The 24,201-nt window shown below is 35.7% G+C and overlaps 6 protein-coding genes and 1 non-coding gene across 9 annotated transcripts; 2 read left to right on the top strand and 5 right to left on the bottom strand.

The window, feature by feature from the left end:
- Positions 697-4,270, top strand: LOC104756438 (monosaccharide-sensing protein 1). Of its 2 annotated transcripts, none has more exons than XM_010479036.2 (6): positions 697-766; positions 1,509-1,600; positions 1,728-2,288; positions 2,375-3,300; positions 3,384-3,571; positions 3,661-4,270. In XM_010479036.2, exons 2-6 carry the CDS (start codon positions 1,522-1,524, stop codon positions 4,109-4,111), a joined length of 2,205 nt encoding a protein of 734 aa, XP_010477338.1. In that variant the 5' UTR covers positions 697-766; positions 1,509-1,521; the 3' UTR covers positions 4,112-4,270. The 2 variants fall into 2 exon arrangements, with proteins under 2 accessions (XP_010477338.1, XP_010477336.1); XM_010479034.2 differs by lacking the exon at positions 697-766 and adding an exon at positions 845-1,141.
- Positions 4,336-6,218, bottom strand: LOC104759319 (protein MULTIPLE CHLOROPLAST DIVISION SITE 1). Its single transcript, XM_010482266.1, has 5 exons — positions 6,183-6,218; positions 5,788-6,069; positions 5,266-5,438; positions 4,729-5,116; positions 4,336-4,629 (listed from the first exon to the last, which is right to left on the bottom strand). Exons 1-5 carry the CDS (start codon positions 6,216-6,218, stop codon positions 4,471-4,473), a joined length of 1,038 nt encoding a protein of 345 aa, XP_010480568.1. The 3' UTR covers positions 4,336-4,470.
- On the top strand, positions 6,313-6,384 carry TRNAW-CCA. Its single transcript has one exon. It is a non-coding gene; the product is annotated as a tRNA-Trp (tRNA).
- LOC104756437 (RING-H2 finger protein ATL80) lies at positions 12,183-13,112 on the bottom strand. Its single transcript, XM_010479033.2, has one exon. The coding sequence runs from the start codon at positions 12,976-12,978 to the stop codon at positions 12,382-12,384; it is 597 nt and encodes a 198-aa protein (XP_010477335.1). The 5' UTR covers positions 12,979-13,112; the 3' UTR covers positions 12,183-12,381.
- On the bottom strand, positions 16,860-18,232 carry LOC104756436 (outer envelope pore protein 21A, chloroplastic-like). Its single transcript, XM_010479032.2, has 5 exons — positions 18,087-18,232; positions 17,616-17,690; positions 17,376-17,528; positions 17,186-17,284; positions 16,860-17,091 (listed from the first exon to the last, which is right to left on the bottom strand). The coding sequence occupies exons 1-5, from the start codon at positions 18,177-18,179 to the stop codon at positions 17,008-17,010; spliced, it is 504 nt and encodes a 167-aa protein (XP_010477334.1). The 5' UTR covers positions 18,180-18,232; the 3' UTR covers positions 16,860-17,007.
- On the bottom strand, positions 19,552-20,965 carry LOC104759318 (putative nuclease HARBI1). The gene is made up of 3 exons (XM_010482265.1): positions 20,429-20,965; positions 20,118-20,346; positions 19,552-20,030 (listed from the first exon to the last, which is right to left on the bottom strand). The coding sequence occupies exons 1-3, from the start codon at positions 20,963-20,965 to the stop codon at positions 19,552-19,554; spliced, it is 1,245 nt and encodes a 414-aa protein (XP_010480567.1).
- On the bottom strand, positions 21,521-23,676 carry LOC104756434 (uncharacterized protein At2g29880-like). 2 transcript variants are annotated; one of them, XM_010479030.2, is made up of 5 exons: positions 23,258-23,676; positions 23,013-23,177; positions 22,835-22,927; positions 22,264-22,622; positions 21,521-22,178 (listed from the first exon to the last, which is right to left on the bottom strand). In XM_010479030.2, the coding sequence occupies exons 4-5, from the start codon at positions 22,603-22,605 to the stop codon at positions 21,591-21,593; spliced, it is 930 nt and encodes a 309-aa protein (XP_010477332.1). In that variant the 5' UTR covers positions 22,606-22,622; positions 22,835-22,927; positions 23,013-23,177; positions 23,258-23,676; the 3' UTR covers positions 21,521-21,590. The 2 variants fall into 2 exon arrangements, with proteins under 2 accessions (XP_010477332.1, XP_010477333.1); XM_010479031.2 differs by having other exon boundaries at positions 23,031-23,177.

The raw sequence follows: 24,201 nt of genomic DNA, 5'->3' as shown, positions 1-24,201 counted from the left end.
GAATATCTTATCCTATTTAAATTTAATTTTAAGACAACAAAAGTTTTGATATTGGGTTCTTATTTCTTTTTGTTCTGTTGATAAAATATTTACTTTTTTAGTTTTAATGGTTGAAACCTCATTTTTAAGTAATAAACAGTAAATTGCTAACAGACTAATAAGTTTTTCAGTATATTAGGTTAGTTAATAAACCATTTACACAAGCTTATGGAGTAATATTTTGTTTTATTAACCAATATATTGTAAAGGTTCATCCATGCAAAATAGAAAAATAAAATTTGTTTTTTCCTAATAAATTTGAAAAAGAACAAATGACTAAAAAAAAGGTCAAACTTTTACAAGAAAGTGACAGACGACCCGACCACTTTTCTTATCAACACAATACAATACAATTGGGATCAATGTAACTTTCATACATTTAAAGTTTTCGTAAAAGAAAAAAACCAAAATGTTAGTCGTAATCCATGTTGCAATAAGAAGGACCCCCCCCTTAAACTTATCATCCTCCTAAATCTACTCATACACGAGTCATGACAATGATTTTTTTTTTTTTAATAACATTATTGTTTCCCATATCTTGTAAAACTTTTTGATAGTACAAGAAGGCTTAGATTTTTTTTTATTAGTCTAAATGAGTTTTCTATATAAAGGTTTGAAAACCATTACAACTCTCTCCATAAATCGCTCTCCTCCTCATATTTTTAGCCGCCAGAAGACAAACTGAATGTGAAATTTTTCACTTTCCCTAGGAAAGCTAATCCCGGCGGTGAGAATTTTCTCGGCAGATTCTCCCTCTCTTGGGAACCGATCGCATTTTTTTTTTTTGGTGGTGGTNGTGGTAAAAAACTAATAATTGTAAAAAAAAAAAAAAAAACAATTTTTCTTTTTGTCTTTATTGTAGATTCCACGACCGGAGTTTTTGTCTGAAAAAATAAAAATTTAAAAAAAAACAAATCTCTAAACTTGGCAAAAATCATTCAAACGAGTCCAAATCATAATCACACCAATTTCAACGCCTCTTCTTCTTCTTCTTCTTCTTCTTCTTCTTCTTCTTCTGCTTTATATAAATATATTGGAGAGACTACAAGCAAAGAGGAAAGCTTTCTCATTTCCTCGTAATTGCCGTAGAATTCTACTAAAGGTGAGACCTTTTTTCTTTTCCCACAAAGTGAAGCTATCTATCTTCTTTGTTTTCTTTGTTTGTAAATCTCTTTTGCTCTCTCTCTCTCACTGTCTCACATATGTTTTTTCTTTTTCTTTTCTCTTTCGAGGGTACTGTATATTTTCATTACCATTTTGATGAGTTTCTGTTTAGAGTTTTTAGTCTAATTGAGTAAAATAAAAAAAAGGTTTTATTAGACTTTAACATTTTGTGAATTGGTGAAGATTTAGATCTCGATTTGGAAAATATTAGATTTTTTTTATATGGTTTGACTGAAAGTTAGAAACTTTTAAATAAGGAATCACTGAATTTGATTTGAATTGGTTGGTTGGTTGGTGTGTTTTAGGGTTGGTTGAACAATGAAGGGAGCGACACTCGTTGCTCTCGCCGCCACTATCGGCAATTTCTTGCAAGGATGGGACAATGCCACCATTGCTGGTTTGTTTCCTTTTTCTTTTTTTACTTTTACTCTTTGATGTTACCGCAAGTTGGATCATCATCAAACGTATCAACTTGTTTGAGATTTGATATTGTTGCTATGTTGTGTATTGGATTTGAATTGTAGGAGCTATGGTTTATATCAACAACGACTTGAATCTACCAACCTCTGTTCAGGGTCTTGTGGTTGCTATGTCACTGATAGGTGCCACGGTCATCACGACTTGTTCAGGACCTATATCTGATTGGCTCGGGAGACGCCCCATGCTGATTTTGTCATCAGTCATGTATTTCGTATGCGGTTTGATCATGCTATGGTCTCCCAATGTCTATGTTCTGTGCTTTGCTAGGCTTCTTAATGGGTTTGGTGCTGGACTCGCTGTTACGCTTGTCCCTGTTTACATCTCTGAAACCGCTCCTCCAGAGATCAGAGGACAGTTGAATACACTCCCTCAGTTTCTTGGCTCTGGTGGAATGTTTTTGTCTTACTGTATGGTTTTCACTATGTCCCTAAGCGATTCGCCTAGCTGGAGAGGGATGCTCGGTGTCCTCTCCATCCCTTCTCTTGTTTATTTGTTTCTCTCCGTGTTTTTCTTGCCCGAGTCTCCTCGTTGGCTTGTTAGTAAAGGAAGGATGGATGAGGCTAAGAAGGTTCTTCAACAGTTATGTGGCAGAGAAGATGTTACCGGTAAGGTTTCTTCTCGCTATATTTCTTCGGTTATATATATCACTCAGATTACGCTTTTAACGTTGTTCTTTTTATATATTTTGCAGATGAGATGGCTTTGCTAGTTGAAGGACTAGATATAGGAGGAGAGAAAACAATGGAGGATCTCTTAGTAACTTTGGAAGATCATGAAGGAGATGATGCTCTTGAAACCGTTGATGAGGATGGACAAATGCGTCTTTACGGAACACACGAGCATCAATCCTACATTGCTAGACCTGTCCCTGAACACCAGAGTTCACTTGCTTTACACTCTCGCCACGGTAGCTTAGCAAACCAAAGCATGATCCTCAAAGATCCACTCGTCAATCTATTCGGTAGTCTTCACGAAAAGATGCCAGAAGCAGGTGGAAACAGGCGGAGTGGGATCTTTCCTCATTCCGGAAGCATGTTCAGTACTAATGCTGATGCACCTCACGGTAAACCGGCTCACTGGGAGAAGGACATAGAGAGCCATTACAATAAAGACAATGATGACTATGCAAGTGATGATGGTGCCGGTGATGATGATGACTCGGATAACGATCTACGTAGCCCGTTAATGTCACGCCAGACGACTAGTATGGACAAGGACATGATCCCGCATCCTACAAGCGGAAGCACACTTAGCATGAGACGACACAGTACTCTTATGCAAGGCAACGGTGAAAGCAGTATGGGAATTGGTGGTGGTTGGCATATGGGATATAGATATGAAAACGGCGAATACAAAAGGTATTATCTTAAAGAAGATGGAACTGAATCTCGCCGTGGCTCGATCATTTCTGTTCCAGGAGGTCCTGATGGTGGAGGCAGCTACATTCACGCTTCTGCACTTGTAAGCAGATCCGTTCTTGGTCCTAAATCAATGCTTGGATCTGCCATGGTTCCCCCTGAGAAAACCGCTGCCTCTGGACCACTCTGGTCTGCTCTTCTTGAACCTGGTGTCAAGCGTGCGTTGGTCGTTGGTGTTGGCATTCAGATACTACAACAGGTAAAGATGAAACTTTTGATTGTTCACACACAAATACTCTTATATCCTCTGACTTGTGGGCTTTTTTTTAACCTTGTATGCAGTTTTCGGGTATCAATGGAGTTCTCTACTACACTCCTCAGATTCTTGAACGGGCTGGCGTAGATATTCTTCTTTCGAGCTTCGGACTAAGTTCTATCTCTGCATCATTCCTCATCAGTGGTTTAACAACTTTACTCATGCTCCCAGCCATTGTCGTTGCCATGAGACTCATGGATGTCTCTGGAAGAAGGTATATATATATATCAAAATCTACAAGATTCTTTTACCTGTTTCCTTGTTTTCTCATGATTCTGAAATCATCTCTATTTCACTTTGCAGGTCATTACTTCTCTGGACAATCCCAGTTCTCATCGTCTCACTTATCATTCTCGTCATTAGCGAGCTTGTCCACATCAGCAAAGTCGTGAACGCAGCACTCTCCACGAGCTGTGTCGTGCTCTACTTCTGCTTCTTCGTGATGGGTTACGGTCCGATTCCAAACATCCTCTGTTCTGAAATCTTCCCAACAAGAGTCCGTGGTCTCTGCATCGCCATTTGCGCTATGGTTTTCTGGATAGGAGACATTATTGTCACTTACTCACTTCCCGTCCTCCTCAGCTCCATCGGACTAGTTGGTGTTTTCAGCATTTACGCTGCGGTTTGCGTTATCTCATGGATCTTCGTTTACATGAAAGTCCCGGAGACTAAAGGCATGCCTTTGGAAGTTATCACAGACTACTTTGCCTTTGGAGCTCAAGCTCAAGCTTCTGCTCCTTCTAAGGATATATAATTTGTAACCTTGATTCTTCTTCTTCATTTGCTCTGTGTACCTAAGATTCTCTTCATCCCCTTTTTGTTTTGGTTCTCAGATACCTTCATTTCGTTTTTGTTTCTCTTCTTTTTCCTGTTTTATAATTAAAATCAATCTAATAATCCGTAATTTTCCCTCTTTCTGATTTCCATGACCAATACCTTAGAATCATTGAGGCTTCCAAATTCTGATGGCAAAGTAAATAGAAAAAAAAAAAAAACATAGATTTAGGCTTTGGAGTGAGGTTTACTACAAAGAAAAGCTCCACAGTTTCTTGGAACGCAAGTGTGATTCTCGAGGGGAAAACTGTATGTACAGTACAACTAGCTTAGTGAGTCTCAAGTCTTTTGCGTCTCCTCAGAAGATGGATTGCCTGTAAGATTATCCTGAGGATTCTTCTGGATATTTTCACCGTCGGGGTTGGTTGCAAACTTGTACGGTCTCTGAAAATCTCTGGCATTTTGACTGTCAATACTCAGATTATTCAGTTTCTCTTCCTGTACAAAACAAACTCATCAATCATAATTCTTGGTACCCTACTGATTTCCCACGAAATACAAATATTAGCTCTGAGAGAAAGAAAAAAAAAAGCTTACATTCTGTAAAGCTTCAAGCTTTTTCTGCATAGCTTCATGCTCAGCTCGAATCCGGAAAGGAACACCTTGCTTCTGGTAAACATTGGTCTGGGCAAGGTCTTGATCAATATCGCTAACCGTGGTTGCAAACGGATGATTGGCTGGTATCCATCTGACTGTATCAGGATCAACATCAGGCGGTATCGAGTCTCCTTCTTTGAGAAAAATCGTTGGTCTCTTCCATTGGTATGCTCTTGACCTTCTTTTCTGATGAATAGTTTGTTCTTTCTCTGTAAGTGTGACTGGAGCTAGCCGATAGACTTTCCCGCACATCTCTACCGTTGAGTTTCCTTGATCAAGTTTCACAAATGGATTGTTGAAAGGATCCTCGTAGTTAAGAGATTTGGAGCTGATAAAGAAAAAATGAAAAACATCATACGATTAGACAAGTTAGACCAAACTGTGTAACACACATCCATCTACATATGAATCGAAGTTTTGGTTATTTAGAGTGAGAACTGTAAAGAAGATAAAGAGTGTGTGCGTTGAGTTTCATACATGCCTCTTCTATCACCAGATCTTAGCTGGCCACGTCTGACAAGATCAGCAACCGAGCCAGCAGGTTGGTTATCTCTTGACTTTCTGACTGCATAAGCCCTAATAGCAGCGACCAAAACAGTAGCTGCGATGCAGATCCCTATCCAAACGCTGTTCCCTGAGCACTTTCTCATCTAAAACAGAGAAGATTTTAAAATACCCAAATAAAAATCCAAATCCATGTGCCGTAAGACACCAATGAAGAGAAGAATCACCAGAAACTAAACCTGTTTTCTTTTTGCCATTTCCACTTTAGACCTCACTAACATATAGCACCAATCAAAGGAAAGAGGGCTTAAACGAAACTAAGAACGTATAACATTTCCTATTCAGGACAGTAAACTAATAAACTATCCAGAAACAACATCAATTCTAATTGGTATCATAGTGAAGGAGAGATCAATCAAAACCAGATTTTTACAGGGCAAAACAAAATAAAAATCAAAACCAAAACTTGAAGCGATAAGAGAGAATCATACATACCACGAAGACGACAGGAGGGAGTGTGGTAATCATACTCCGGAATCTCGAAACTGAATTCTCGGAATCACTGGGAATGTTACTCTCAGTCGTTGTAACAACAGCAACAACATTATCATCATTCTGAGTATTCTGAATATCTTCATCCGGAGTAGAGGAATCACCAATCGCTCTGCACACGAACCTTCGCTTAGTTTCGACTTGAACCCAGTTGAGATTCACGGGTCTTCTTCTGAACACAACCAGATTTGAAGGAATCCGAAGCTTGGCTTTTCCAATCGACGACTAGGGTACCAAAACAATAACAACAACAAAAGACGCGAGATTTAAGATATGATTCACCGGAAAAAGCAAGAATTGGTAAGTCTAAAGTGGAGAAGAGATGGGTTCGATTTTACCTGGACATTGGAGAGAATCAATGGACGCCATTTCATTCATGCCAAGGAAGGACCAAACAATTCCCATGTTTTATTTCAATTCTATATATTATAGACTATATATATAGTTATATGTACTAATAAAACAAGGGGATCCGTGGCGCAATGGTAGCGCGTCTGACTCCAGATCAGAAGGTTGCGTGTTCGATTCACGTCGGGTTCAATACCCCGAAAATATTCGGCAATCCCCAATTTTTTTTTTTTAAATGCACGTAGGCCGTTACGAGAATCCAATAAGACCCTGTTTGGGCCGTTGAGAGAATCAAAAGAATGACCCAACCCAACTAGTTATTCGTCGTCAGTCAAAAATGCTGACAACGCTTTCAAATTCTTCACCGGTGCTTTTTTCTTTTTTCTTTTCTTCACCACTATCAAATATTCTCATAAAAACAAAACTTTTATAATCATAAAGGGATCAATTAAACTGCATATATAAAAGGTGAAATCATCGATCGAATCCACCCACTAGAAATGGAACTTTCTAGTCGTGCTAAAAGGTCGACACTTAGTATATATAAACTACAGAGTTTGATGGATTCTTTGCCTTTGCCATTTTTGTTTTATCTCTATTTTATATGCCTGTCTATGTTTATATTTAGCATATGCGCGCACACACACACAATGAATCCACACTTTTTAGATTATAAACACACACTTTTTTTTCATATATATATATATATACCATGTTTTTCTTATATGTAGTAAACGTGAAACAGAAAAATGAAATTATGTTGTTTGCCAATTGCATTTACATGCAGTAAAATATTTTGAACAAACAAATTAAACGTTGTGATTGTCAAAATGTGAATATAGTAATTTTGACATGTATAACACTATATAATAACTAAGTTCGAAACAATTAACAACGTGAACAATGGTGTACGAAGCTAGACCGGGTAAATACTCTTTTTATATGGAAATATTTATTTTGCAACACTCGTTTTAAAAAGTGGTTATTAATCATTCACGTAATAAACAGAAACAATCAGTAATGCACAAAATAGTACTAGTGTTGAACATAAAATATGGAATCTCCAGCCTCATTGGTGAACTTTACAACTCTCATCATTTTAGTCTAAGAATTTATAGTCCTTCGACAAAACATAAAGCATTCTCTTCACTTTCTGGTTTCTACATCTCTTTCTTGGGAGAAGATTTCAAAAATATCCCTCACAAAAGTTAGTTTTTAAATTTCCATGATATAATTTCACTATAAACAACATTTGTAATTAATGATCGTGAAACTCTAGCTAACTTTTTACATAACGGAACTTCATAACTGACTACATCATGCACACGGAAAAGACTGTTTTACACTCGATCCTTACGACCTCGCAACAACCTCACACGAGCTTCACGTTCGAATTCAGCTCCCTTAAACCAAATTGTATATGAGTTTATGCTTTCAATATATATGCAGGGATCCTCTTGAAGCTCATACTCTCTTTTTATCACGCTAATTCCCAAAAGTCGATACTTAGACTTAGAGAATCATAAATAAATTAAAAAGCTTAACAAAAATGGTAGTAATAAATTTACGTACCTGATAATACGTTAAAGAGTTATAAGCGCTACACCTTCCCGAAATTGGTCTTATTATCAACAAAATGTTTATTGTTTTTGGAAACTTTCTGTTTATGGTTTGTGATTTTAAAGTTTGTGATTTTAAAGTACATCACACACACATGCAGGCCAGTACAAATATCCTTACTAATTAAACAAAAGAGATATCCATAAATTGAATTTCAGACTAACACCATTTTATTAAGGCATGTGAATTAGTATAATCTAAGAGATTATATTAAGAAATTTCGTCTTTGATTTGAAAGAAAATATATATGATTTCAGTAATTTAACTATTTATATGCATAAATGTTCAATATAATATGATTTCTCTCACAGTCCACTATAATTTGAACTTTAGATTAATGGTCATAAGTTTTCGTTGATTTTAAAATTAATTAAAATTAAAATATAAATATCCCTTACACAATATGGTTAGCAGCACTAAGCACAAATAGTAGGCACTTTCCGTAGTGGACATGCTTGTGACCGGTGGACCATGCATCCGCCGTATATATTTAATTCAACGGCTCCTCTAAGAAACGAATAATACTCATGTTAATTAGCTTCTATATAACTATTCACCCATTTGTTGTTTATAAACTAAATCATGCATTAATTTATAAATCTATAGTTCCCTTCCTAAAACATCTATTTTGTTAGGTCACAACTTAAAAAGCTAGAATGCAAGACAAAAAGAATTTCTTGCAGTCATTTGGACTCTTTCAATTATATTATACTATCCCTATAACATATTAGTTTTATGATATTTCCACATTTATTTTAGAGTTAATTAAAATTTAGGCATCAAAAGCCCATTGCCCCTCTGAATTAGGCATTCACGAAATAGTCTTCGACTTTAGGCATTCAAAACTTGCAAAATGACTATTCTACCCTCGTCTTGTTAATGTTATTGTCGATCTCTTTTTATGGGCAGATTGCAGTTTTAAAATTGGGAAAAAAGGTTTACTGTTCGTGACAGCAAACTCAATTCTTTTGCTCTCTACCAAAATCAATCAGTCCGACTCCACAACGCTTTGGTTTCGTATTCCTACTATCATGGCAACAATTAGGAATATGTGTCGATTGAGTGTGGTTGCGCTTGTTGCAGTGGCGACGGAGAAATCATGGAAACTAAAGCCACCGAATTCAATATACAGTCGTCGCGGTCTTTACTCCCACGGTCGTCTAGCCTTAAGGCGAACAATGGTAACGATTTATGTTGATATGTTTATTTTATGGCTCTGTTTGCTATGGTAGATTGCTGTGCCAATCTGGGCGAGATTCAATGAAAAATAAGAAGTATGTCAGAGTGGAGATTNGACTCCACAACGCTTTGGTTTCGTATTCCTACTATCATGGCAACAATTAGGAATATGTGTCGATTGAGTGTGGTTGCGCTTGTTGCAGTGGCGACGGAGAAATCATGGAAACTAAGGCCACCGAATTCAATATACAGTCGTCGCGGTCTTTACTCCCACGGTCGTCTAGCCTTAAGGCGAACAATGATAACGACTTATGTTGATATGTTTATTTTATGGCTCTGTTTGCTATGGTAGATTGCTGTGCCAATCTGGGCGAGATTCAATGAAAAATAAGAAGTATGTCAGAGTGGAGATTCGAATCGATAAATATGCCAATGTTGTGCCCTGATTTTGGTATGACCATGGAATTCCATGGAGCAGTATATATATGTTTTTATCCTCTTCTCGTTTGCTTTGAATCACCAAACTCAAATTTCGTAATTACTTTTTTTTTTGTTTTGTGCAATTTTCTGAACATTTTTCTGTGTGTGACTTTCAACTATCTTTCTCATTCGTTTCAGTTTCAACAATCGCTAAGAAATTCAATTATTTGTCAAAAGGTAAGGAAATAATATTTGGCAATGCACATATAATCACTGCGAGTTTAATTTGTTTCTCTTTGGGTTCTCATTTGTCTGCATTGGCTTTAGGGTATAGTTTTGCTTACCACAGCAAAATTAACTTGGTTTCACTTGGGTTTAGTCATCTGCCTTGGCTTTAGGGTATATTTTTGATTATCACATCGTAGTTAAATTTTTTCCCCTTGGGTTCATTCATCCCTCTTGGTTTTAGGGTATAGTTATGAACACCACCGTATTGTTATATTGATTTCCTTTGGGTTCATTGAACCATCTTAGTCTAGATGGACAGAAAATTTAGATATCTCCAACATATGGTATTATGGTACATGGAATAGTTGCCAACTTAGTTATAACTAACATTATGAGGATGTTCTGGTTTCAAAAGTGTTATAGTCTCTTAGTATACTATGCTGATCTGAATTTTTGTAGGTGAAACAAATGTTGAACTCTCTTCAACGTCTTCTAAAGGCAATTTATTAATTTCACTTTCATGGGAAGGTGTTTACTTCCTTCATCTGCTTCTTTCTCGTATAATCTGTTTTGTTTCAGCTAGTTTCTAAAGATATGTTCAGCCAGTTATCATGGAAATATGGACGTGGACCAATCATCTGGATATATGGACTTCATCATTTCAATACAAAAAATGAGTAGTGTTTTATTTGTGAGTCTATAGCTAACTGGATGTTGATGTAGTGGTTTGTTTCAGTTAGTTTCCTAGAAAAACCAAATTCTAATTTATTTATTGACCATATTACTAATAAGATACATAGTTCACTTATAAAACAAATATTAGTGTTGGTGTGGACAGAAAACACATTATGTATTTCATTAAAAATTTTGATGAACAAAAACAAAAAAATGTTATAAACGTCATCTGTTGCTTCTCTTCTCAGACGCTTCTCATGTCATCACATCGCGTCGATCGGTACAACCATACAAGAAATTCAAATTCTTGTTCATTATGCATAAGGGCAAAATAGTCAGACACAGTGATGTTTGTGTGTATTGTTGTGCCTTTCACTGTTCAAATGCCTAATTCCGAATCTCACTCCATAATAATGCCTGTTTTTATAAATTTCCCTTTATTTTAACTCATTCTAAATTATGAGTGATGGTAGATATTTTGCGTAATGTATAATTTTTTTTCTAGAACTTTGGATTATTCATTTTTAAAAAAATCTTAACTGAAAATTCACTAATCACAACAAATTAATATGATTAATGGACCACAGACTCGTGTAATAATTCTACAACCAGAAAACAAAACTTAAAAAAGGTTGAAAAAGCACGAGAATTAGCTTGCTGCTTATTTGCACAAAAAAAAAAAAGCTTGCTGCTTTACAAATTAATAAAATGAAAATTGAAAAGTGAAAATTGAGCCAACATATTACATACAATTTGTACCATACACACTGGCCAGGTTACCTTTCCCAATTACTGTGAGAACAGAGAATATGCTTCTCCTTCCGAAGTGATTTTAATTGTGGAGGAGCTTGTCGCCGTAAACAGTTCCGAACTAAAATAATAAGAGTTTTAGAATTTGAATTTGTATTGCCTTTTTCTGGAAAAAATATCGGATCCTTTACAAATGACCTCCCCCTTACATATTTATACCGACCCATTTACTACTCAATTAATACGGAATTAATAGTGCGCGATCCGCGCAGCCTAATTAACCCTCTTAAATGCGGGAATCTTTGACCGGGCCCGAGCTGCGAGCTGTCGAGCACGGAACGTCTCCGTGCTCCCTTCCTTTCTCCGGGCCTGATGGGCCGATCAATAACACCTCCTCGGCCCATTAGGCAAGCCTGACTTAGGCCCTCTTGCCTATTGCCCGAGATGGTAGATCGTGGGTACAACAATTACTAGGGAATATTCTATAATTAGCTATTATAATAATACTCATGTAATCACCTGATTAAATACTCCTTCACCTTCTAGTGCTTTCATTTGTTTATATAAAAAATAAATTTATTCAAATGGTTTAATATTGCATTCAGACATTAACAAACTGAAAATCCAATGTGCACTCCAGTTTTGTTTCTATATTCATATAGTATAATTTACTATTAACCAAGTTAAATACTCATAGTGGCTACAGCTAGTGACTAATTGTTGAATAAAAAAAAAACATTGACTAACTTGAGCTTCCTAGAATAGGCTATCGATCGATAGTGTCCACTGTCCACTAATGACCCGATACTATTTCCTCAAAATCATATGTTTCATATTAAATCAAGTGTCGTTGTTCAATTTGAATTGTTTCACAAAAAGAGGACGTAATGATATACAAAGTTAAAATTATTATACTCTCTAACGACATATATTTTTTTTCCAAAAAATTGGAAAACAAATACTATATATATTTTCCATAGCAAATTTTTTGAATACCAGTCAACTATGTAAACTTAACAAGCTTGATCCTCGATTCGAAAAAGTAAGTTTGAGAATGTCTCTATTGTTTTTACTAATTACATGAGTTTGATTATGATAAACTAAAAGAACTTGTAAAAGGTTTCAATGCAAACTGTTAAATTTCCATTGCCATAATCCATACAACATTTACAAATTACAATAAAACATGTACACATTAGAGAGTGAATAAACACTATCCCACTAAAACTGATCTGCATTTAAATTTATAGAGTTTTCTAATAAAGCAAAAGGAAACTAAATAAATGAGTTCCAATTTCCAAAAGTAACTAAAAATGATCATGGCAAGTATGAGTTGGGATCATCTTCGCCTTGCTTGATTCGGATCTCAATCTCGGGTACGGACTCGGGTTCAGAGCTAGAGCTACCGGGTAAACCGCCACACTTGTGACACGTGGCAACGACCAAGATCTGACGGCAAGAAGGACAAGACGAGTGAGTACCTAGCCACGTGTCAATGCATGGAACGTGGAATCCGTGACCACACTGCGGCAAAACCCGGAGCTCGTCCCCGGCGGAGAATTCCGTTAGACAGATCGCGCACTCGGCGAATTTCTCCGAAGACGGTGACTCCGGGGAGAAGGTGAGCTTCGGGAGTGACTGGAGGACTTTTTTCTTGAGTCCTTTGTTAGCCGCTGCGACCGGAGGCGAAGGAGATTGACCTTGATGAGATCCTGAGGCGGTTCTGTTTCCGGCCGCGAGACGACGGAGCCAGACGCATCGAGAAACCGCTATGAGACCAAGAACGCAAATCAAAGCGCAGAGGAGAGCAGCGAGGATGACGACGAGATCGGAATTTAAAGCGGCCGTGGAGTTATCAACCGCTGGCAAAGGAGAATTGGATTCAACGAGGAGACGGGAGAGAAGACGTGCCATTGAAGCAAGTTAGATGAGAGAAAGAGAGAGAGAGGTTTTGTTCTGTTTGAAAAGTTTGGAAGATGATTGATTGAGTTTTTGAGTATGAGATGAGATGAGAGGTTTTAGGAATGAGAAAGAGATGCAGAGGTTTTTATAGACAGAGTTCTCTTCTAAGTTGGTTTGGTTTTGTCTTTAAAATTATCGTTGTCGGTTAAGGTTATTCCGGTAATTTAGTACGCGTTTTTTTTTATTGTTTTGGGTTTAATAATATTTGATGTTTTACACTTGTGACTTGGGTTGTTGCTTTCGGTCTTAGACTCATTGGAAATGAAATTATTTGTTTATCTTATTGACATTTTTTTTTATAAACGAAATTTAATGATACTTAAATTTTTCGCAGTGCATGGCCTGACCATATTTATTGTTGTGGTACCAAAAATATGCATGTAACCGAAAAACAGTGGGCTTGTGTTTCTCTGTCATTGGACAATGGTACGTAGGGGAACTAACTTTAACCGAAGATTCTTCGCTCAGTTTAATCAGTACTTGCATTTGACTTAGAGTACATGACATATATGATAATAGCATAACTTATTACTAGTATTTCATTTCATACTAAGATGTTTTATTATAAGCGTCAGTTTTAAATACTAAGATACAAAATACTATGTTTGCCCCCAAAAAAAAATAAAAAGATACAAATATGGTTATGATTAAACGATATATAAATCTTTACAATAACTTTTTGATCATTAAATGGATTTTTGAAATGACTCAAGTAAGTAATCAACACAACGCTTAATTAGTTAAAGTATTTATCTTGCATTAGCTAGTAAATCAAGTTATGATTAAACGATGGAATAACTTTAGCTAATATCACTATAATAGACGGAAGAAATCGCCTATTTTTATTTGCCATGACCGAATGTGGGTTTCTTTTTTGGTCACATGGTCCATTCAAAGTGCAAAGGTGAAATGTTCTCTTGACCAAAAAGGTTAAATAAATAAAACTCCATGGATGGTTGTAAATTACAAAGGCTATGTCAAATAAAAAATAAACACATAAGAAAATTCAATAAAAAGGTAGAGTCTTAGTGAAGATCAAAGATGCCCTAGTAAAGAAAGAGCATTGCAGATGCCAATTTAACTCGAGCCGTCCATAGTAAGATCCTTCATTTTGCACTCAAATATAACTTTCCAACGTTTATTGGTCTATAATTTAATCACATTTTTTTAATAGGGATTTAATTATACTAGTAGGTTAGACTACTAATTCGATAGTTTTAAGTATCTGTTCAACTGATGATTTTGGTGGGAGAGAACTTAATGACGACTGCGCTTGTAGAGAAATAGTATGATTCTTATTCGTTAATGCTAGTTGATTAATATTCGGAAACCATAAACGTAGACTGCATTAAATTATTTAAATAAATACAACTTTTAATGTAGTTATGCTAATTACATCTAAATAGTTATGCTAACTACATCTCAGGGTTTTGTAAGCGATTTCTTACGTGCATCTACTATCTTCTCCTTACCTTTGATAGCCGAATATGGAGAATTGTTGTTGAGGTACATACATTACTTTGTTAGGGAAAAAACTCCGCCATCAGAATGATGCCACGTTTATATTAACTGATACGTGTCAGCCCAACCGTCCTAAGAAAACGAAGACTGCGTGCTTGTTTGTGTTCAAACTGCAATACGACACTCTATATATTTTAGGAAATTTCTTATACAAAATATACGCATTTCAAATAGACAGATATACAATATAGAGTGTCGTCTTGTATATATATATATATATATATATATAATACGTGCAAATATACAAGGTCTATTAATGACCTGTTTCTAGTTTTTATTTCGGTAAAGGTACTAATTAATATATATGTATCGAAGTTGTTCCAAGTTTAGTATTATTAGAGTTGAATTATATGTTCTAGATATATCAACAATGTGGAGAACAGTAACCACAATGGGCCGAATATATGGTCGTGCTCGTGTATACGTTACTCTCTTGTCAATGGTCTTAAAACCTTTGTGTCCGATGATGATACATAGCTAACTTCAATAACAGGTGTAAGAGACTCAACGAATTGGTGAAGAAAGTGGAGATACACTTGTCAATATTTATCATAAAGGCTTTTTAGCTAGTTTCGAGATATCATTCATATTTCATTTCTTTCTTCTTTCTGAATTGTTTAGAACATTTTTTTATGTGGAGGAAGGAAAGAAGCAATGGAAACACCTTAAACGTGACACTAATTAACAAACAATGAGTCCATCGATCAATATAATTTATATGTGTCGCTTAGTAAACAAATCTGTAAATTTTTACTATATATATTGTGAATACAATATCTAAGTTTTGTTTTCGAATGAACTGATAAGCCAAAATAGTAGATAGAAATTTGAAATTTACTTTAAAATTTTTACATAGAAATAAATAACAACACAAAAGTAGACTTTATAAAACGACACTTATAAAACGGATGGTATTTGATAACCTATTACATTTACTAATGATTAAGCTTAAGGGGGTTATACAAAAACTAATACTAGTAACAGGTTATACTTAACCTTCCCAAAGAGAATTAAAGGAGGAGAAACGTGTGAATTAGGAGTTTCCAAATATAGTAACTCGGAGAAAAATTAAAAATTAGCATTAATTTTCTTGTTGACTGTTTCTCTTCTGAGTGCACTCTCCACTTTCTGATCTCGCACCGCCCACTTCTTCTTCTCCGCACATGCTCTATAATTTTCTCGTTAAATTTATTAAAGTATGGGATAAGATTAATACGAAGATCACATCTAAAGACTAAACATGTCACTTTACAACCCCTTTTTTTCAGACAACTAAATGATTATGGTTATGGGTAAGTCTATGATCATCTCGCATGACTAGCATATAAAATTAGTCAGCGCGAGGAGGAAACTTCATTCCTCCACTAATTAATTTATTGAAAGTTTGAAAACATATTGCAGCCTTGGGGAAAATGCATTGAAATTGACCAAATTCAATCAGTTGTGGGCACCAAATTGCTCTAAGCCACAATGTCTAGCTATGACAATGACTTGAGCAATTTCCAGTGTTGTCTAACTTTTCAAGATGGCCTTCGAGTATTTCACAATCAAAGTGGAATTAATTTTTGTTAGTCAATGAAATTATCTAAACATTTTAATAATTTTAGTCTATAAAACAAGATAATAGAGACCCTAATAGAGACCCCTAGTATGTTGGAATTTAAAGCCGTCTCTACTAAACCGTTGTTTGGGGCTTAATATGCATAGATTATCACGTGGTGTTTAGTTAAAACCGCCAATAACTAACCAATATTATGTGAAGTTTGTCACTGTTTATTTGATTTACTGTTGACTTTGAAAACTAATGGTTAAATGATTCTTCTTTGGTGATTGTGGGGTGTTACGAAAGATCGTCTTTGATTCATGACCATCAGAAGCAAATCTTTATAGAACAAGATCTTCTTCACATGTGTGTGTGTGGGACTCATTTTATGTCAATTTGATACTGATGGTGATGTTCAAGGCTCATATTAATTAGAAGCATCACGATCTCAAAGTCAACCAAAACCATGAAAGAAAACCAGACTATACCGACCTGAGATGACCGGATTTTCTGACGTTTGGTTGTGAATCGTTTCATTACACATGTTTAGAAATTTTGGAATACGAAGTGCATCGTAGTTGGCACAGAAAAGAGAAAGATTATTTGGTTTGGTTTGCTTGAGATTGGTTTGGTATGTATATCCCGGTTAACCAAGTATCACAAAGTAAAAGGAGAACTCTAAGGAACATACAATTAGTGACCACACATTTAGTCAAACCTAGTTAGATACGGATTCTATTAGACATAGAAATAGCTATATGAGCCTAGATGATGACAATAGCAAGAGTATGATCTCTGAATTTGCTCTCAGTTGGTTGAATTAAAGTGAGTTTTTCTATCAGTAATACATTTCTCAAAATGATACAGATATGAAAAAGTGATCTTACTAATCTGTGTTTCTGTTCCTTGTTTACTCATTACAGATCAAACCTCAGATTCCATTTTCCTTTCAAATTGGTATTGAAAGTCCAATTGTTTTCTCTAATCTGCATATAAGGGATCTGTGTAACAGAGGGAAAGCCAAACAGTTAGTGTTCAACGATCCAGTGAGAGCTATTGTTCTCTTTTGTTTAAACGGTGAGCTCTTTGGCATACCTTCTCAAACATCTCGTAGCCAACTCTGAGGCGTAAATCCTGATCTTTTTGAAACTTCCATATGTTCCAGTCAAATTCAGCAGCTCCTTTAGCGTTCCTCTGTGGCGCGAAATCACAAAACCTCAGTCCATTGTTAACTAAAACTCTATAAGAAACAAACATAACTGATGAAACAAGAAAGAGGGTAAACCTGAACAAAGTCCTGGTCAAAATCACATCTTCCTTTGATATTAAAGGTTACAAGCTCATCAGTTATCACAGGAAACTTTTTCTTCCCACGTACAAGACACCGAAGCTTTTCGCGTTTATCATAATGCAAACCTACTCCAAGACTTGTTGAAGCCTATATAAGGCAATCATTCGTATGTTTGTAAAAGGTTCAAAAGAGCTCAAGGAAGGAAAGAAACGCAAAATATATTAAGATGAAAACCTGAGGGAAAAAGTGTCTAATCATTGCACAGAAGTAACTTGGCACTCCAGCTCCTGTATCTAGCTCTCCATGAAGCTAATCACAAAATGTACCAAACCCAACATAAGAAAGTAAGAACACAAAAAAACAGTCTTTACTCAATATCTCTCCATTAGTATAATCTTCCCAAAAAAGCTATCGATTCTTCTTTCAACTTAAACAGCTATATATAGTCTTACTAAAGCCTATCTCATCACTAACTGTAATATCGAAGAGGCAAGAACATAAACCCTCAAAATCATAACCTATAAAAATCTCAAGTAAGAACCTTTTGGGCGGCATTTAATAATCACATCTGGGAAGTAAATCAAAAGAAGAAGATATCCCCAATCAAATTGAAGAGAGCGTTACAGAACAAAGCGAACTAGTTTTTGTAAAGAATAGCTTCTAAAATCCTTCCATTAACAGCCACAAATTTGAAGAAAAACTCACCTGTAGGCGAGTTTTGGAGTTCACCGGAAACTTCTCCTTGGCATGAATCTTTAGAGACCTGGAATTGGTTGCATATCTCAGAGAAGTCTCCATTTTTTTTTTTGTTTTTTCTCTCAGTTGATTTTCTCGGGAAGAATAAGCTACCGGAAAATATTATCACTTTTACCCACCCAAGCCACAACCATATCGGTTTATTATCGATTTCGGTTAGGTTAATAAAATCTTGTCAAACGAAAACCAAATTAATTATGGTTTAGACATTCGATTTGGTTTTCTTCAGTTCTGTGATTTCAAATCATTTGTAATTTTTGGTTTGGTTTGGTTTCTCAACAAGAAGGTTTACCATTGTGTATCAAATTGTAGACCAACAAATATACCGGTTAATTACTGTACCAGAGAGTTTGGTGTATAACCAGACACCAAATACATACTCCAAAAACTTTACGGGGGGTGTATTGAATATGAAATTTTAGGAGATTTGCTGGGATTTTAATATTTCAGAATTTTAGGAGATTTGAGTGTAATTTTAGGAGATTTGGTTATTAATTTTGAATTTTTAGGATTTGGTGAGATTTGGGTTTTGAGATTTGTTGAGATTTGATTATTGAATTTTAGGTGATTTTGATATTTAAAAAGGAAAAAAAAAAAAGCAAAATGCCTCTGTTGTCTTCAATAGTTATTACCAGCGTTATAAGCACATGGGTGCTGATTGTTACTTCAGCAGCGCCGCAATACTCACGCAACGCGACCCTAGTAAGCAACTTTATCTAGACCCTTTTGTCAACAATTATTTAAGCTCTTTGATGAATGAAGATCTTGACCCATTTGTGTTTGATTATCTCATGATTTGATAGGTTATGGTTCGTGCCATTTTGAGTTTATGAAATGATTTAAATGAAGGGGCCAAGACATGAAAGATGATGAATAAAGAGATTTTTTCTTATTGTTACTACTACTGGTGAACAATATAAAATTAATCCAATGTTTGTTGGAACTTTGCAGTTTCACTTTTTTACTCCTCTGGAGCTAATGAACAACAGTTTGTTTTCTAATGAATTTTGATAAATTGTATGGTAATAAGATTACACTAAATTCTACCAATGTGAATAAGTAAAGGAAGTTTATGGTTGTGGATACGGAATTTTATTAAGCAATCTCTTAGGGCATTGAGTTCATACTTCACATGTCGGATAAGCTTGACCACAACTCAACAATATATATCGTTTTGAGATTGTTTAGAAAAGTAGAGACAGTAACGTTTACGTGTCATTGGTCAATTCGATTTTGACATAAATAAAAATAAAATGAGTTCATTGAACTATATAAACCATGAATATTGAAGTTGAAAATCACAATATAGAGAAGAAAAAAAAGAGAGCCTCACCCTCCTCTGAAATTTCAACGTCTTAAAAAAAATCAATGGTAAAAATGAAGACAATCTAATATAAAGCACACTGGTACTGCATCATGATCCCATATTCATAGCATCTGTCCACATGTTTTCCGCTATAGTTGCTCTCCAGTTATTAGCAAGGACTCTTTGTTGGTCTTGAGTACCATGAAGCTGTTCTTCTTCATGGTTCTCATCATCAACTCTTTCATCAACGGCAGTTCCCTCCGCATTAGCCACATCTTCAAACAAGTCTGAACGACATTCTCTACGAAGATAATTATGTAAAACAACACAAGCAAGTACTAACTCTACTTGCGTCTTATATGGAAAGGGTGGTGCATATTTGAAGATGAGAAACCTTGACTTGAAGATGCCAAAAATCCTCTCTATTACGTTTCGTAAGCTAGAGTGTGGATGGTTAAACAACTCATTTGCATTTGCAGGATCTTTTCCTTGTCCCCTAAAGTCTTGGAGATGATAGCGAGTACTTCGAAATGGAGCTAAAAATTGACGATGATTGGCAAATCCACAGTCAACTAAATAATATTTTCCTACAATTTTAAAATTATACAAATATAAGTGATATAAATGAAATTAATAAGAAAGAATATTAGTTTTATCATAATGTAATGACATACCTTCTGGAACTATTAATTTGTTGGTGTTTCTAGTTAAAGCATCGTTTAGTACCTTCGCATCGTGAGCTGAACCTTCCCAACCGCTAAGAACATATGTAAATTCTAAATCAAAATTACAAGCAGCTAACACATTTTGTGATAGTTGTCCTTTTCGATTACGGTAGCTAGCCAAGTCTTGTCCTGTTATCATTGCAAGGATATGAGTTCCATCAATAGCCCCTACACAATCCTAAAAAAAAAATAGAAACAAAAGATTAGCCATATAGGTTTTGAAATACTAGAAAATGAACAGAAGAAAAAAAATCTCATACCTTAAAATAAGGATAAAATCTTGTGCTATCTTTTATTTTTGTAGGCACTGCAAGCCCGGGTTTAGCCATATACTTTGGAGCAAGTGCTTTTAGCACCTTTAGAATTTTGTTAAAGCTCTTACTTATTGAAAATCTTGATCTCTGAAATCTAGTTTCAGCTGAAACATATCTTGAATTTTGACCGACGATGAACAAAAATGTGGCAAGCATTTCTTCAACTGAAACATATCTTGTGTCTTTCAAACCCATCTCCAATCTCAAAATAGAGCATAGATTCAGAAATGCTTCTGGGTCCATACGGTACAAACGTCGAAAAGTGTCACGTTTCTCATGAACCAATTGGTATTGTATGTATTCATGTCCAAGTCTTGTAGCTGACTTTCTTATTTGGCGTGGTATCTGCAGAACGGAATGTTGAATCTTCGCAATGATTGACAAAACCAGCATCATGATATCAATATCTAACTTGAAATTTCTCTTTCGTTTTCTTGTTTTTCTAGCTTGTATCTCTTCGCTTTCATGAACAATGGGATCCATTATCAAAATCCTACACAAAACCATTGACAGATCTAATAAACATAGAAGAACAAGTATGTATGAGGATGGAGAAACGTGTATCCTCGTACGTACGTTTTTATATAACAATTAATTAAAAAAAGAAGAACGTACGGCTACTGTGAAAATGGAGAACAAGCATGTATGAGGATGGAGAACATGTATTATACAAAGACACAAAATCATATAATAATATAATAATGTGGAGATGGAGTGAAGAACTTACGAGGAAGCAACGTTAACGCCGGCGGCTAAAAACTAAAGAGGAAGAACTTATGAGGAAGGCGGCTAAAAACTAACTGAGGAAGAACAAATGAGGGAGGAAAAGAATCATATATATATTTACCCTAGTATGGTCTTTAGTCTTTAACCCGCCACAATATGCGTTTACCCGCCACAATATACATACGATTATTTTGCATTTTTTTGTGTGAAATCTCTTGTTTAAGTTGCATTCAAGAATTAAAAACAATAAAAAATTGATTATTTTTAAAAAGAAGAAATGTCTGAAATCAAAAATAAAATAAAAAGAGAGCTCATAAGGTATTGCTAATTTGAAAACTAAAAACTATTAAAAAAAAAAAAAAAGTCTTCTTCAACTTCAATCTCATGGTTTATGAAGGTTTCCTAGAATCCATCCCTTGCGATCTGCTATAGACATATGGACAAATCCATATTTCATACCTAACTTGTGAACCAATGTCATGGCCTCATAACGCAAACCATCATCCAAATCAGGAATTTCTTTGATAGCATCCCACACGTTATTAGCTTTGTCCTCAGCTTCTTTTTCTTCATTTTCCTTTTCCCATCTTTTTTGTATCATGCCAAATATCTGCTGACCAAAATCTTGCACTGTATTCAGTTCATCAACAGCCTTGTTTGAGTTAAGTGCATCAGTTTCAGTTCTAGCCTTCTTTTTTGGAGGTAGCTTTCCCCCCCTTCTTGTTTCTAATGCAGAGAAAACTTCATGAACAGATGTTTCTTCATATGTTATTTCCTCATCTTCCATTATTTGGACATGACTTGAATTATTTGTCCCTTCATTCTCTCCAACTTGATATGTATTTGCATCAATGGCATCGCCTAATCCCACAGCATTCCTTCCAGTAGCAGTAGTTGATTCAAAAATCAGTTGCAAATCTCCAAAATCTTCAAATGAGTCATCACGCAGATTTGTCCTACTAGGATGAGCCTATTTAAAAAAAAAAAAAAAATAGTAATTCTGACATATAAACAACACTACTATATTCACAAATTCATGTTATAACTTTGCATACCTTCAAATAGTCAGCCCATACTTCATCCGGAGCAGTGAATTTCTTTGTTTCAGGGTCCCATCCAAAACCAGAACTAAAACGAAGATGATCTGACAACCCTAGGTACTTATTCTTCAAGATCTTTAACCTATTTTTGAACTCCTTATAGGTTTTGTTAATTCCAAGATTTTGGTTTAGAGTTGGTAATACTCTTGTCTCGATGGTCAATTTGCTGAATTTTCCATTACCATCACGAAAACCCTGATTGATTGCATCCACTAGCAGCTGGACTAACATCTTGCTTTCATGTTCCAACCATTGGTTATATTGACCTTTAGCTTTTACAGCCTGGGAATCTCCCATTGCAGTGTGTACCGTAACTAGCCATACAATACAAAAAAAAAACAACTCATGAGTAACAGATCTCAAACACTGGCCGTCAGTTGTTTCCAACTTAAGAAATTGCTTTTCCTGGGATATATTAACTAACTAGCAACATGTATCTCTTATAAGATGTTCATGATACAAAACGTATATATTAACTAACTAGCAACATGTATATATTAACTAACTAGCAATAGAAAATACTCACTTTGATAGAGAAAAAGCTGCTGATCGTGAACTTGTAGGGGAGAAGAAAGCTGCTGATCGTGAGTATATATATACACCAATAAACTAACCCTAGCTGATATGAAAAGAATGGGGCAAGCCCATATATTATAATTCTTTGATCCAAAAAGAGCAGCCCACTAAAAATTAGCGAATGTTACCATCAATTGTCAGTTTACTGTCGCCGTTGTCGGAAGCACCGCTGCGGAGGTGGATTATTGTCAATTATGATATGTTTTCCCTTTGTCTCTCTAACCCATATCAAGTTCTTGAAATACAATCCTTCCTGTTGGGAAAGCTGCCTGAGAAAGCAAGTAGAGATCCACCTGCAGAACATATATCACAAAAAGAGTAAAGAATGAGGTATAAACAAATTGGCAAACCAAGCTCATAGATATTGGCAAACCAAGCTCTGTTCTTCTTCTTTCTCTCGCTCCATCATCTTCCCCAACAAACCCATCTTCTTCATCTCCTCCCGCTCTTTTCCCAAACCTCTCCGTCATCACTCTTACTCCTCCTTGAAAATGACCGATACCCATCTCTCCGATAACCCCAATTCGTTTTCTTCCCCGATTCAACCCCCCACCAAACCCGAATCGCTTCGTTCCCTCGAGTTTCAATTAGGTTCTTCATTCACCGTCGATCCAATCATCCCACCGCCGAATCAGATCATCATCGTCGTCAGTGGTCCTAGCGGAGTAGGCAAAGACGCAGTGATCACACCTTTGATGAGCGGAGTATCCAAGAAAGAGTTTTTTCTTTTTTTGTGTTTTCCAGCAAATCAGTTTAGGATCAAAGAGAGAAGAGAGAAGAGTGAGAAAGAGAGAAGAGTGAGAAAGAGAGTTGCTCTTGCAGTATGTCGAACTCTANCACTAGCAGCTGGACTAACATCTTGCTTTCATGTTCCAACCATTGGTTATATTGACCTTTAGCTTTTACAGCCTGGGAATCTCCCATTGCAGTGTGTACTGTAACTAGCCATACAATACAAAAAAAAAACAACTCATGAGTAACAGATCTCAAACACTGGCTGTCAGTTGTTTCCAACTTAAGAAATTGCTTTTCCTGGGATATATTAACTAACTAGCAACATGTATCTCTTATAAGATGTTCATGATACAAAACGTATATATTAACTAACTAGCAACATGTATATATTAACTAACTAGCAATAGAAAATACTCACTTTGATAGAGAAAAAGCTGCTGATCGTGAACTTGTAGGGGAGAAGAAAGCTGCTGATCGTGAGTATATATATACACCAATAAACTAACCCTAGCTGATATGAAAAGAATGGGGCAAGCCCATATATTATAATTCTTTGATCCAAAAAGAGCAGCCCACTAAAAA

This window comes from Camelina sativa, chromosome 17, assembly GCF_000633955.1.
Source record: "Camelina sativa cultivar DH55 chromosome 17, Cs, whole genome shotgun sequence".
In the NCBI taxonomy this organism is placed as follows: Eukaryota; Viridiplantae; Streptophyta; class Magnoliopsida; order Brassicales; family Brassicaceae; genus Camelina; species Camelina sativa.
This window is presented reverse-complemented; position numbering and strand designations above follow the sequence as displayed.